The sequence below is a fragment of the Mobula hypostoma genome, chromosome 19, assembly GCF_963921235.1.
Source record: "Mobula hypostoma chromosome 19, sMobHyp1.1, whole genome shotgun sequence".
NCBI lineage: Eukaryota > Metazoa > Chordata > Chondrichthyes > Myliobatiformes > Myliobatidae > Mobula > Mobula hypostoma.
This window is the reverse complement of record NC_086115.1, coordinates 42,549,883-42,565,066: the sequence shown is the minus strand read 5'-3', so window position 1 is coordinate 42,565,066 and position 15,184 is coordinate 42,549,883. Positions and strand designations below refer to the sequence as shown.

The 15,184-nt window shown below is 39.1% G+C and overlaps 1 protein-coding gene across 3 annotated transcripts in view; it reads right to left on the bottom strand.

Moving 5' to 3' along the window:
- LOC134358999 (serine/threonine-protein kinase 32C) overlaps positions 1-14,438 on the bottom strand; it is a 269,000-nt gene extending 254,562 nt beyond the window's left edge. For all 3 annotated transcript variants that reach the window (XM_063071768.1, XM_063071769.1, XM_063071770.1), the window contains exon 1: positions 13,917-14,438. In XM_063071768.1, coding sequence (XP_062927838.1) covers positions 13,917-13,968 — 52 coding nt within the window. In that variant the 5' untranslated portion in view covers positions 13,969-14,438. The remainder of the gene's footprint in view (positions 1-13,916) is intronic.
- Between the last annotated feature and the right edge of the window lie 746 nt (positions 14,439-15,184).

Genomic DNA, 15,184 nt, shown 5'->3' with positions numbered 1-15,184 from the left:
ATCATGTTTATACACTTTCATGCAGAAATAGAGAGGCAGTGAGTTGTTATAGGTTTTCCTTTGAAAACAGAAGATTATACAAACAGACTATTGGTTTGCTTAAGACCAGTGTCAACTGCTGAGGGTACGAGTTGGAACAGGTTGATAGGAATAGAATCGAAATGTGGTGACTGGTATCCATATGAAGTATTTCCAAGCACAGGTTAAGTGAATTAGATATAAAGTGATTTGCTTCAGTATCAAACTCAGAAAGTTAACACAAAAACTAGGCTGCATAATATCATTTGATAAGGTACCCCATGCAAGGCTTATTGAGAAAATAAGGAGGCATGGGATCCAAGGGGACATTGCTTTGCTTTGTGGATCCAGAACTGGCTTGCCCACAGAAGGCAAAGAGTGATTGTAGACGGGTCATATTCTGCATGGAGGTCGGTCACCAGTGGTGTGCCTCAGGGATCTGTTCAGGGTCCCCTACTGTTTGTGTTTTTATAAATGGCCTGGATGAGGAGGTGAAGGGATGGGTTTGTAGATTTGCTGATGACACAAAGGTTCAGGGTGTTGTGGATAGTGTGGAGGGCTATCAGAGGTTACAGCAAGACATTGATAGGATGCAAAACTGGGCTGAGAAGTGGCAGATGGAGTTCAACCCAGATAAGTGTGAGGTGGTTCATTTTGGTAGGTCAAATATGATGGAAGAATATAGTATTAATGGTAAGACTCTTGGCAGTGTGGAGGATCAGAGGGATCTTGGGGTCCGAGTCCATAAGACACTCAAAGCTGCTGCGCAGGTCGACGGTGTGGTTAAGAAAGCATATGGTGCATTGGCCTCCATCAATCATGGGATTGAGTTTAGGAACCGAGAGGTAACGTTGCAGCTATATAGGACCCTGGTCAGACCACACTTGGAGTACTGTGCTCAGTTCTGGTGACCTCACTACAGGAAGTATGTGGAAACCACAGAAAGGGTGCAGAGGAGATTTACAAGGATGTTGCCTGGATTGGTGAGTATGCCTTATGAGAATAGGTTGAGTGAACTCGGCCTTTTCTCCTTGGAACGATGGACGATGAGAGGGGCCCTGACAGAAGTGTACAAGATAATGAGCAGCATTGATCATGTGGATAGTCAGGGGCTTTTCCCCAGGGCTGAAATGGCTAGCACGAGAAGGCACAGTTTTAAGGTGCTTGGAAGTAGGTACAGAGGAGATGTCAGGGGTAAGTTGGGTATTTTTTTGTTTTTGTTTTTTTTTTATGCAGAGCGTGGTGAATGTGTGGAATGGGTTGCTGGCAACGGTGGTGGAAGCGGATACAATAGCGTTTTTGTTTTTAAAAGAGACTCCTGGATAGGTACATAGAGCTTAGAAAAATATAGGGCTATGGGTAACCTAGGTACTTTCTAAGGTGAGGACATGTTCAGCACAGCTTTGTGGGCCAAGGGGCCTGTGTTGTGCTGTAAGCTTTCTATGTTTCTATCTATATTTCCTATAAGAATCAGCCTCGAAGACCAAATAAAACTGAATGTGTGATACCACTGAATTTTGTATAGTTCTGTGTCATTGATTAATATGAACAAGTAACTAAACTAAAATTGTGTAAAAGTACTTCTCTTTTGACTTGCAGCAATTAGAAGGTATAGTTTATTGCCTCAGGTCAGACCACCAAGATGCCTGTGCCTAAAATGACATAGTATTTGTGAATTACTATTAGATCTAATTAAAATAATTCACAACATTCACACGTATCCAATGGATTTTGCGATTGATTCCTTAACTGCAAGATATTTCTGCTATCTCCTGTATTTTAACTGACCAGAATTCAGTTCTGCATTGATAATTTTGAAAAAGAATAGCAGTTTAGTTTTCAGCACCTATTTTTAACAGTGGATTCCAGTTAACTCAGCCAGTGGCTTATTTAGGATAACTCTTTAAAAACAAAAACTAATTGAGAAAATCGCTAGGATTCTTCTCTGATTTGGGACACCAGGCCACTTAATTGGGACAGGAGACTGTTGTCAAACAGGTTCTAACTAGCGTCAGTTGCACACTTGTGCAGATGTGAGACGTTAAACCGTGCTTGGAGCAAGGAGTTTTTAAGTAGCGCCACTTGTGTGCTTGTATTCAAAAAACAGTGATTTTTGGCATTAATAGCTGGCAAAAAAAAATAAGCTGCAAGACAATTCAGAACTATTTGACTCACTGTGGTTTCAATCATTCAGGCTTGGAGATGCCAGAAATGGCAAAGAGTGAAAATAAAACAATTTCATGACTTCAACAAGTTAGGAACTATGAAGAATTAAAATATCGACAAATCATCTTAAATGTTACAATGAAAATGAAGATTTGGATGCAATCATCGAGAGCAATGTATGGAGGTTCTCCGTTGTCAGCACTCGATGGTCTGCGCTGATTTTGTTCATTGCACACACAAGATAAACTCCTCTATCAGTAACTATTAGGAACTAATAGTTTTATAGCACTTATTACTATTGGTAGTTCTAATTTGTTCTGCATATCATTTAAATATATAATTTATTACTCAGTTTGATTTTTTAAATGCCTTTTTAACAATTTAATATTTTAAGAAGTATTTCAGGATGTATATTGTATATATTTCTCTGACATTAAATGTACCTTTGAAACTATTTCCATAAAACTTTGGTGGATTGGGACAGCCCCTTAATTGGGCCAAAAGGTACTGTCCCAATGTGTCCCAATTAACTGAAATCCACTGTATTGTTTTTTTTCAGGATTGCAGAAGATTACGGGAGTTGACCAAACAATCACCATAGACTAGTAATACATTATTTATATAGCTCAAAATATAAAAAATATTGATCAATAGCTTAAAGCCCACCCACTTTAAATAATCACATTCAATGGAATGAGAAGAATTGAAACTGAAAGTACCATACCATAGGCTGACTGCTGTATTGTACCAAATCTATCACCCGGTAGAATTTTTAATGATAATGAAAATAAAGATAAAATTTAAAGATTGGCTTTATTTGTCACATGTACATCAAAACATACAGTGGAATTTGTTGCCTGCATCAATGACCAACAGTCTGAGGATGCTCTTGGGGCAGCTCGCAAGTGGCACCAACAGGCATGCCCACAACTCACTAACCTGTACATCTTTGGAATGTGGGAAGAAACTGGAGCACCAGAGAGAACCCATGTGGTCACAAGTACAAACTCCTTACAGATGGCAGCAGTTATTGAGCCCCAATCACTGGTGCTGTAAAGCAGTATGCTAGCCACTATGCTATCATGCTACTCAGTACCGCTGAAGTCAACATTTACCAATATACAGAAAACTTCCCTTTGTGATGGAGGAGTGCAGATTTTTTTTTCTCCAGTCACATCAGACTATTCAATCATATAGTTCATTTTAAGAAAGTGGTGTCAGTGAACAATGCTACCATGGTCCACAAAATAGTTTCTTTCACTTCTTTTACATTTTCTTTTTCTTTCAAATATGGTTCTGGTACTGTTGGAGCCTGCGATCTACAGTTTGATGGTATGTTTTCAGGCTGATTAAGTGATCTGGTGCTTTGCTGTCTCCAAGAGGGTTCCAGGAGGTGGGCAGCCTTCTTGGGGCCAAGAAGCTTGGAGACGGGGCACGAGCCCATGAATGAATTCATTTCTCACTAATCTTGCCAATTAAGGCATCGAGGAAGATTGAAAACACTGAGGCAAGTGTGGAAGGCGAGTGAATGTTCAGCACCGTCTACCAGCCTTTCGCTCTCTGCTTGCTGGAGGAAGCTGGCTGCATATGAATGTCTTTCCTTGTCGCTCGCTACTCCTAAGGGAAGGTCCCTGTGTTTGAATGGTCTTTCTCTGCCTTGATGCAGTCAGGGACCTGCAGATAATGAACACTGAGCTGAATTGAATTTGGACCCTTTCAATTCTGTGTTGAAATTCTGTGTTTTTGCTTGTGCATTCTTGTTGCCGTTTGCGTAATTTGTTTTTTGGGCATTGGTGGGGGCGGGTGGGGTTGATGTTTCTCTTTGAACATGTTCCATTACTTTTTGTTTCGTGGTTGCCTACGGAAAGATGAATCTCAGGGTTCTATACTGCATAGATAAAGTGATAATAAATGTACTTTCAATCCTTTTACCCACAAAAAGTATAAGTGTATATTCCTTGGTCTTAACTACCAGAATACAAAGACAAAAGTTTCCCTTGCCAATGGAAAATACAACCTGCACCATCTTCCCTTAACTACATTTACACAATTAGGAGGTATACTGATGCTGGTTCAATCCTGACCCTCATTGCAGTCCATGCGGATGTTGTACATTTGCATGTGATCACATTGGTTTCCTCTGATGCTATTTTTTAACTTCCACATCTCAGTGATGTGTTTACACAAAAGTGAAACTAAAAATTTCTTGCATTTCTGTTGATTTCTTGCTCTTCCTAAATTGTCTCGTGTATTGATAATTCTGGAACTCTGTTTTGGAATTGCATTTCCTTACAGTGCTGACACTTCCATGAGTCAATATGTTCATCTTTCCTGTATTTTCCATAATTCTCATTTCTGTACATTCACCTGGAATGTGTTTATCTATATTGTGCCTTCTGCTTGTAGCCAATTGTGTACAAATTGCAATTTCGTCACTTTTTTCCCAATTTTGATTTGTTCTTGAATTTTTTTTCCGATTCATCCTTCCTTCATGTCTCCTGCTCTCTCCACTTTCTAATCAGTAGCTAAAAATCCATTGTGTTTATCTTCCAAGCCGAGCCTCTTCCACCAAACTGGAAGAAAAACGGACAAAATAACTCGAGGACGGCACAGAGAAATTAGTCTGTTATAGGTCTCTATACAAAACTGGCCTGTAACAAATTCAGTCATATAGAATTTCTTCCCTCAAAATTTTGTGAAGTAAAATGAGGTGATTTTTAAAAAATGAAAAATAAAAGGCAGGCACATTTAAACAGTCTTGCAACCCAGTTGTTGGAAAACAATTAGTTTATGATGAGAAAATAATCATCTAGATTGCAAAGACATCTCACAGACACAATAGTGACTTAAAATGTGCAATGCTACATTCAAGCAGACATACAGTTATTAAATATTTTGACAATGGTCTGCACAGCTTCTGTGCTCAGCAAAACGTGAAAAACACCGAGACTAGCAAACAATACTGTACATAGACGTGCAACATACAAAACTATTTTATCAGAGCATACTGCAGATTTTGCTCATACAAATCATACATCTAAATACACTATTAAATACACTTTCCATTTGGCCCTTGTATCATAATGTTCCCAATTATGAAAAGTCCGGTCCTGCCGTGTCCTTGTTCACATGTTCAGTTTCCTGTGTGCCAACTCAGTTTTCCTGATGCTTCATTCTTTGTAGTAGCTCATGATCAGGAATGTGATATGCTGGGATACTCAGGCATTATGCATCAATCTTGACTTAGTACTGCTGATAAAAAGTTATGGAGAAGTGGGACTTATCAGCAGGACTACAGTAATGGCAAATAACTCACACTGCATTACCTTCACTCCAGAAGTAAATTCACCCCCGCTTGCTGCTAAACACATTGAACTCTCATATCGTGGCCCATCTATAAGCAAACCGAAGCGGTATCACCAAGCCTGCATCCACAGTCTTCCAATTTCATTGGAGGAACAAGTGAACCAATGTCAACTGACTCTCCTTGCTAACAGTTCAAGCCATTTGGGAAGGCAAAGAACAGGAGTGCATACTCCATGCAGAAGCCCTGTGAAAATATAAAGGATGCAATAATTCAAGATCTATACACCCGCTCAATCCATCAGGCATCTCATGCCTCATCTGCAGTAGAATGTCATGAGCCTGTGGGATTCTGTGAATTGCCATAGGTCGTTGGACTTCTAGGTTGCTCAAGCAACCATTTACTAATTGTTGTCTTAACAAGAGTCGTTAAGCCCTTTGCTTTCTGATTAACCTTCTCAATTAATTGTAACTGGCACGGTTTCCCACAATCTACCATTATTTGAAAACTCATTTGTACCTTAGCAGAGTCATTATGTTGGAAAGAATGAATTGTCTCATGGTATTGCTCAGTTGTTTCTCCAAAACTCAGTTGGTATTCCCATGTTGAGTCCTCATTTCCATCTCTTCACAGGCATTTGCCTCCCTCTGCTCCTGGGGTCATATCGCTATCAGCATTTCCTGTGACCGAGGCTGCCTTCCGCCACACTCGGGTTGGGTCAGTGCCAACAACTGCTGTGACAGAGAGCGCCTGCCATTCCTCCGCACTTGCGTCCAGTCCTGCAAGCGCACACCGTGACAGCACAGTATGTGGGTCTCATATTAACCTCACTTGTCTTCTCAAAACTCACAGAACCAGGGTGGTAACAAGTTATCATCAACACAAAGAAACTACTGAGAAGAGAAGGCATTTGATACTTTACTACCTGCAGAGTAAAGTTACTTCACGGGACCATGACTCATTTCTGAATGTCCCAAGGATGCCAGTGCAATACCATAAGTGCAAATTGTATTTTTCATAGGTGAAATGGGCTGATTCAGAAGACTAAAGGGGTCATATTTTATATTCTGCTGAATATTCAAGTACAGAAGTATCTGTGCTACATTCAAAGTGAAATGGCTGCATGATAATGAAAGACCACCAAGTGTTTGCAGGCTGAAGGAGACACAGAGGATTTGAAGAGGTGAAGTCAACGCGCAAAAGAAAATTGTGAAGGGAAAAGGGGCAAAAGGAAATGTAAAGAGAAGTTTTCAAGGGACAGAAATAAACAGGATTGGGGAAAATGTTCTCTGGAAAGGCAAACAGGTTTCATCAGCCATCTGTCTTGAAATACCAGTCAGTGCCCTGAAAAACCTAGAAGCTGACTTAATAGAGATGCATTATTCTCAGCATGTCTTCAGGGTCAAAAAAATTGACAATTCTTAAAACAGCATTTTATTCTTCTTGTTATTATTCCAAAGATATAAATATTTTACTTGTAAAGTCTTGAGAAGGTAGGATGCTTCTATTGGTACCAAGAACATTAACCAGAGAAAATCTTAGCAGCATCACTCATTGATATGCATTTTACAATCAAATTAAATCTATTCTCAAACTGACTTTGTCCAGTTTTAGAGAAAATATTACCTCAAATACTGTGATTTTGCAATATGACCTCTGGCTTGAATAAGCTAGCTTATCCCACTGGGCAATAAGCAACCATATATTTTGCAAAAGATGACAAAATGTGGGACAAGCACTATTTTCACTAAATCTGTATATTAAGATTAGTAAATCCCTTTAAGTTGCCAATTTAAAGCTCAATAAAGAACATAGGTATCAGTGATTCAAAAATATCAGTTGTGATACACAATATATTTTGTACATTTACTCTTTAAATAACATGTCAAAATTAATCAACTATTTAATGGTGTAGCAGGGAGTTGACTTGTTCAGAATTCATTGAGAGCTTGAGAAATGAATGATGCAGCCAACCAAATGGGAGAAAGCTTAATAACTAGTTTCAGTTTAGTAAAACATGTTTTGATACAATTCTGGAAACTGGGCTTCCATAACCTGTCACTTTCATACTTGGATAACAATTTTCAAGAGGCCTCAAACTTCCCCCATTTTAGAGGAAATTATTATTATTATTTTTTTAAGTTCAGTCACCACTGCAGCCCTGAGTGAGGGATAAATATTCAGCAGGACATCAGGGATAACTTATCAACTCTTTTTCCAATTGTGACAGAGAATCCTTTAACTAAGAGAGCAGTGTAAAGGTTCATCCACATGTCCACCAGCACTACATTCCCTTCAATGCAAAGATCAACCTAAAGTTTTGTGCTCAAATGTCTTGTGTGTATCTCTGATTCAAATGAGTGATACCAACTGATCTACTTGAAGAATTTATGATAGTCCCTGATTCTAGATGAAAGAAAGCTGATTGCTGTGACTTATCTACCTACTGGGAATACATTTTTAATATGGATATTGTGAGAGCTACTTAAAAAAATTGATTCTTTCTTGTTGAAAGCTGCATTGATACAGCAGAGAATTTTACTTTGTGTGTAACTTCGGCTGTTCCTTTACCAGAAAGGCTCTAACTCTGTGATGAAAGTCATTAAGTCAAAGGTCCTTCAACCTTTTTAAAGAAATGTAAAAATAGATACAATATTTGAATACAAAGGTGCTTTAAGTTTATGAGATATATCTATTATCTCCTTCAGAAGAGATGGTGAACTCTCTTCTTGCAGTCCTTCTGAAGGTACTTCACAGAACTAGGGATGAAGTTCTTAGGTCGAGACCCAGTGAACAGAAATGAAAAGTGACACAGTTCAAAGTCAGGATATTGTGTGACCAGAAGAGGAACATACAAGTGGTGGTGTGGTTGTACTTGTCCTTCTTGATAAGCATGTCATCTTCCATTGTGAGATTATAACTTCTTGTTGTTGAGGATTTGGGTCGAGGAAGTGCTGACAGAGTTGCTTAGATGAGTAACAGCAGAGCAATTTGTAGATGGTACTCACTGCATCCAATATGCACAAGTGACTAAATGGAATAAAAACTTAGAGTGGTGAATGGATTGGTATTCAAGTGGCCTGCTTTCTTCTGTTTGAGCTCCTTAAATGTTGTGAGCCAGATACCTGGTCCTGAATTCATTTTTATAGCCATAGTATTTATACAGCTGACCTAAATGAGTTTCTGGTATTCTTCATATCAATGGTGGGGATTTGATAACCTACTATATAACTCATTGAATATGGTCATCACCTGGCCTTTTTGTGACAGAAATGTTACTTTTGTGACAGAAAGTCAATGATCAAGCAGTTGAGAGTAGTTGGGATAAGCATGCCATCTTTCATTGTGTGATTATAACTCCAAACTCTGGAATCTTTTCTCCTTAATGACTTCAATTTTGCTTGACCTCCTTGATGTCTCATTACATCTAACGCTATCTCAATCTCAGAAGCAGTCATGCCCACCTCACCTTTGAAATTAAACTCTTTGGTCCATGTTTTCACCAAGTCCAAGACCACACTTGGTGAGACAAAGGAGCTGAGGGACATTAGCAAAATCCCAAATGAAGATTGAAAGGCAGGTTATTGAAGCACTGTTAATTATATTTTCCATCATTTAGAGAATAAACTGATTTAATTGGGAAATTGGATTTGCCTTGCTTTTTGTGAACAGGACATGCCTGGGTAGCTCTTCTCTCTCATGTAGATGTCAGTCACATAGATCTCACTAGAACAGATTTGCTAGAGGAATGGGCAATTCTGGACTGCAGTTTCAGTATCAGAGATGAGATATCGGGTGTTCCCATTGCATTTTGCTGTATTCAATGTCCTCAGTAATTTTTGATTTCATGTGAAGTGAATTGAATTGGTTGAAAAGTGGTTTGGGGATGGTGGGTATCTCAAGAGGAAACTGGAATGATCATAAACTCAGCATTTCTGTATAAATATTTCTGCCAATGTTCTTATCATCATTACCACACACATAATGGGATGTCATCATTGGCAATGGAGATGTTCTTGGATATCCTTCCTTTAATAAATTAACTGTCCATTTCCATTCATGACTAGATGTGACAGGACTGCAGAGTTTTGATTTGAAACACAGATCAAATTACTTACCTCTATGCATTGCATGCTGTTCAGCACACATGTAACATTATGTTCTAATTTTGTTGGGTTGACACCTCATTTTCATACTTGCCTGGTGCTGCTCCAGAATGGACTTCTGAACTCACCATTGAGGCGGGAATGATCCCTTGGCTTTATGGTAATACTGAAATAAAGGCTATACCATATCAAGGGGTTATGGTTTGTGGTGGCATGCATTTAAGTGGCAGCCAAATTTTTAGCTGCCAGATCTGTCCTGAGTTTGTCCTATATTGCATGATTGCTATACTATGCAATACCATAAGGGAGTTCCTTCTACAAGGACTACGCACTGTTCTAACAATGTTGTCACAGGTTTAGATTTAAAACAGGAGAACATTACAGTTCCAGCTCTGTACCTTTTTTAATAATTATAACAACATACTGCAAAATTTGAGGCAATTTCCAAGGAAACTGTCAGAGTAATTAGAGCTTTACTAGGATTCTTGGTTTTAAAGATTATATATAAAGAAAACCATGTCAACTTCATGACTCTTATCATGTCCTGTTTATTACTCATAAATAGATTAAGCTGGGTCTTTGGTTATAATTTTTATATCTTGGCTGACCACAAGTGAGGTACTGGATGAATAAAGGATGGCAAATGTGAATTTCTCCCTTTTTAACAAGGACAACAGAGAAAACATTGGTGATTACCTGTATTCAACACCAATATAGGCAAGCTATTGGGAAAATATCCTGAGAGATAGGATTACTGATCACCTGGAAAGGCAGAGACTAATCAGAGAGAGCCTTTGTCAAGAGAAGATCAGGCTGACTTAATCCTGTTTACAAAAAGCAAGGCAAATTCAATTTTTCCAATTATAGTTCTATCAAATCAGTTTATTCTCAAAATGACGGAAAATGTAATCAAGTGCTTCAATAACCTGCCTTTCAATCTTCATTTGGGATTTTGCCAATATCACTCAGCTCCTGATCTCACCAAGTGTGGACTTGGTGAAATCATGGACCAAAGAGTTTAATTTCAAAGGTGAGATGAGTATGACCAAGCTGACTTAACTTTTTTTTGAAGATGTAACAAGGTCTGATGATGACAGCAGTGCAGCAGCTGTGGACTTAAACAAGACCTCTGACGAGGTCCCTTTCGGGAGACTGGTCCAAAAGATTCAGGTCCATTGAATCCAAGGCAAGTTGAATCCTAAATTGGCCTGGTAATAGGAGACAGAAGGTGATGGTAGGGGGCTGTTTACTCAGATTTGGCACTCGTCACTAATGGTGTACAACAGAGAACAGTGCAGGGACACATGCTTTTTATAATCTACGTGAATGATTTGGATGTGGATGAAGAATCCTCAATCAGTAAGTTTGCAGATAACACAAAAGTTGGTGGAGTTGCTACCAGTGTGGAAGGTAGTCTTAGGTTACAGGATGATATCAATGTGTTGATGAAATTAACTAAGAACTGATAGATGGGGTTAATCCAGGTAAATAAGAGTTAATGGATTTTGTTAAGAAAAAATGGTACTCAAACATGAGGCACAAGAGCCTGAAGTTACACACAAAGTTTCAGAAACAACTTTTTCCCTCTGCCATCAGACTTCTGAATGGGCAATGAACCCATTTTCTGTTTTCCTGAAGCAGAGATGAAGAGGAGCATGACTGAGGTATGCAAAATTAAGGATATAGACAGGGCACACTGCAAAAAGCTTTCCTCATATCACAGATAGATAAAACTAGTGAATATAGAACTAGTGTAAAAGTTAAGATTTAGAGACGATGGGGGGGGGTCTTTTTTCTCTTAGAAATGAGAAATCTCTTTTTGCACTGCATATTTATTTCATATACTTATTGTAAATTACAGTTTCTATTGTTATATATTGTAACTTACTGCTGCTGCAAAACAACAAATTTGATGACATATGCCAGTGACATTAAACCTGATTCTGATTATCCACGAGTGGTAAGATCCTAGGGGGTACAGAGGAATAGAAGGATGGCATAGAAGTCACAAGTTCCTTGGTGGCAGTCCAGGTGGAAAACATGGTTAATAAGACATTGGAATATTGGTCTTCATTAGTCAGGATATTAAATTCCAGAGTAGTGAGATTACGGTCCAGCTTCATCAAGCATGGGTCAGACCTCTGCTGGAATACTGCATGCATTTCTGGTCACCATACCATAGGAAATATATGATTACTCTGAAGAAGGTGCAAAGGAAATTCACCAGGATGTTGGTCGTGTTGGGGCATTTCATCTATGAGAGGAGACTAGAGCATCTAGGTCTGGTTTTCCTGAGCAGGGATTAAGAGGGGGCATGACTGAGGTATGTAAGATTGGGAATTATATAGATAGGTCACACTGCAGAAAACTTTCTTCATATCACAGATAGATAAAGCCAGTGAACATGGAGTTAGTGTAAGGGTTAAGATCTAGAGGTGAATTGAGGCGGATTTGTTTCTCTTCGAGAGTGGTGAGTACCTGGAATACACTGCTGGAGAGAGCATTAGAAACAGAGTGAGTATTTAAAGCAGAGAAGGCTACCAGCCTGGAGCTGGAAAAAGCCTACAAGATGGTGGAGACGTAGTGCGGAAAAATGGCCTATTTTCATACTGATTGTGACTAACTCAGAATATTTTAGTTTTAGAAATAAAGTTTATATTCACTAGAAGAACCACTCCCCCAAGTTAAAACCACTAAATTGTGCAGCAAGATTGATTAGCATTGCTTTGTACACCTGTGTTCAGGACACTGAGGAGTTAACTTAAAGTTTATAAAGATGATAAAAGAATTCAATAGAGCAGAACATTTAAAAAAGGATACAGATTCTACTTTGAGAATTCAGAACATCAATTCTATAAATTACAGATGGAGTCTATAAGTTTAGGTGGAAAATAAGAAACACTCGCAAAGACAATGCAAGTCTGAACTCTCTTCCCCCAATGTTAGTGGATGCTGGGAGTCAATGTGAATTTCCAGAAGTAATCAATAGAATTTTCTTAGGAAACAGATCCTTCCTTTGCTTTATAAATGGACGTGAAGCACAGATCAGCCACGCTCTAATTAAACAAACAATTGTCAAGCTTGTGCTGCTACATTCCTTGATTAAATTTTGTTCTGCTCTATAAATCACTAACTCTGGCATTCATGGGTAAGATTAAGAATTATGCATGCAAGCCTTCTGCCATATAATATCATGATTATAAAGGTAGAGTGTTCAAATTGTGGACATTAGCAAATTACAAGGTTTATACTTCAAAAGTAAATAGATATGTTTTATGCATTATCTGAGTTGGGTTAATAATTTATTACAGCAGAAATATACTTACTGCTCATAGTTAATATTTTGCGATCATTACAGTTAGCAACAGGTATGAACAAAACATACGCCTCAAGCAAGACCAGTCCCATCGGTGTCCACTCCGCTGACTGAATGGCTTATACATGTTGTATCCTAATGGATATCTCCCTTTTGACCAAGTGTCTCTAGTAAAGAAATATTTCTTGGATCTCTTTTGTTCTGTAGTGTGGATGAGCCCTGCAGTCTGCAAAGTTTTCTTGAAAAGTGAAATCCCATTCATCCAAGTGATACTTACAAATGTAACCAATCAGATGCATATGAAATATATTAACATTTCGCCAACAATGGTATACGAGGTTCTAGTAATACATTTATGAAAAATCAACGGAGAAAATTAACATTGGAAAACTTTGTTCAAAATGCAGGCTATTGGAATTTTTTAGTGTAACGTTTTGTTAAACTGAAATGACATTTCTCGAGTTAGTTTACACCATTATTCGCATTATGAATCACTAAACGCAAAGAAAGGAATTACTAGTAAAATACAATGCAACATTAAAGAAAACCCAAATGCGGTATTATCAATATAAAAAACAAATAAAGGTGTTCAGAACTGCACCGGGTGTGTTTCAAATAAACATCATAAGACGTCCACCTCTGTAACTGGTTAAAATCTGAATAAATGTACGACAGACAAATCGTCTCTAATGAATGAATGTCCCTCAGAATTTTTCATGTTGATCAATGCTGTACAGTATTTGTTCTCAAGGGTTCACTCTTAAATACACTGACACACGTGTTAGTCAAGACGCTTTTAAATATATTTTGATAGAACAGCGTGGAAAGATGGTTCCCAAATTTCTCTGGAAATCACTCTAAACCTAAAAGTTATTTATGAACAGTAAACTGGTACTTTAAATTGAAAACTGCGTTCAGTAAAAAAACATTTTGTACATACAGAGAAAGCATACCCCAATAAAATCATTTTTTAAAAATCAATCGGCAAAATCGAGTTGGTACTTACCATCCTCCTTTTCATCAAAAACTGGCCGCTTTGAAGAACTGTTCGCTCCCATTCTCTCTCACCTCTGATACATTTAAGAAGGAGTCGAGCCGCTGGCATTCCTTAGTTGATTCAACACAAGGAAGGCTGAGCAGGATTTGGAAGCTAACATCTCCTTCGCCGCTTGTATCTTACGGCCATAACAAAGCGGGGAACAATATACTCTTGTATTGTTTGAGGTTACGGTAACGCTACAACTTGGAAATGTGGGACTGAATGGAAAACTACTAGCTGGAGCACAGAGTGCCGGGACAGCGACGAACCGTTTGCTTCTTCCCACCGTACTGGTACGATTGATACATCGCGGGGAGCAAGGTTCAATTTCACTGTCTCCCTTTCTCTCTACATCTCGGGCAACCACCCAGAAAATGCCCCCTTCTCTGATAGATGTCCAAAAAAAATGTTTGTGTTGCAGAGGATACTAGATAGGCAGTATCGCGGAGAAGATCAAGTTGACTGCACTAGCGGGGGCCGAATAGTGAACACCCGCTCACACCAAGGCAGCTCATTGTACAAGGTAGCAGCCCCACGTGATCCACATCGTCCCACCCATTCCCCGCGCTCATTGGCTGCATGGGCGGCAATTCTGCAGATCCCTGGAGAGTGATTGTCTATTTTGCTAATCAATCACCCGAGAGCCCGGAGCCGCTGCTTTCGAGATGGAAAGATCGCTGCCGGCAGGGCGCAGTCGCTTGAATTCGAGGTTTTGAGCGCACAAATGAAAGGTACCGACGTAAGTGAAAGATGTTGTAATATTAACTACACTGAGAAATCAATTGTACCTAGACTCTCTAAAATACAGAAATTGCTGGGAATACTCAGCAATCAATAAATAATCATCTGTAGGAAGAGAGACTGAGGTTGGTGTTTCAGGTTGAGTCACTTGGTCAGAGCTGAAGAGGGTGGAAGCTTCAACGACAGTGGAGAGGGAGACGGTCTCTGAAAGGGTGACTACGGGAAGGTAATCCGAACAACGAGTGAGTGGGATTAGTTAGAGAATAAGAACATAGGCAAAAGATTGTCGGAGTTGTGAGATTTCAGTGCCCGGTAAGAAAGGAGCAACACACGAAATGCTGGAGGAACTCAACAGGTAAGGCATCATCTAGGGAGGGGAATAAACAGTCGACGTTTAGGGCCGAAAGAAGCCGACCCCGACAGAAAAACAGGAAAGAAAAAGAAGTTGAGCTGACATTACGTATGGACCAATGACACAGACCAAGACGTGAAGT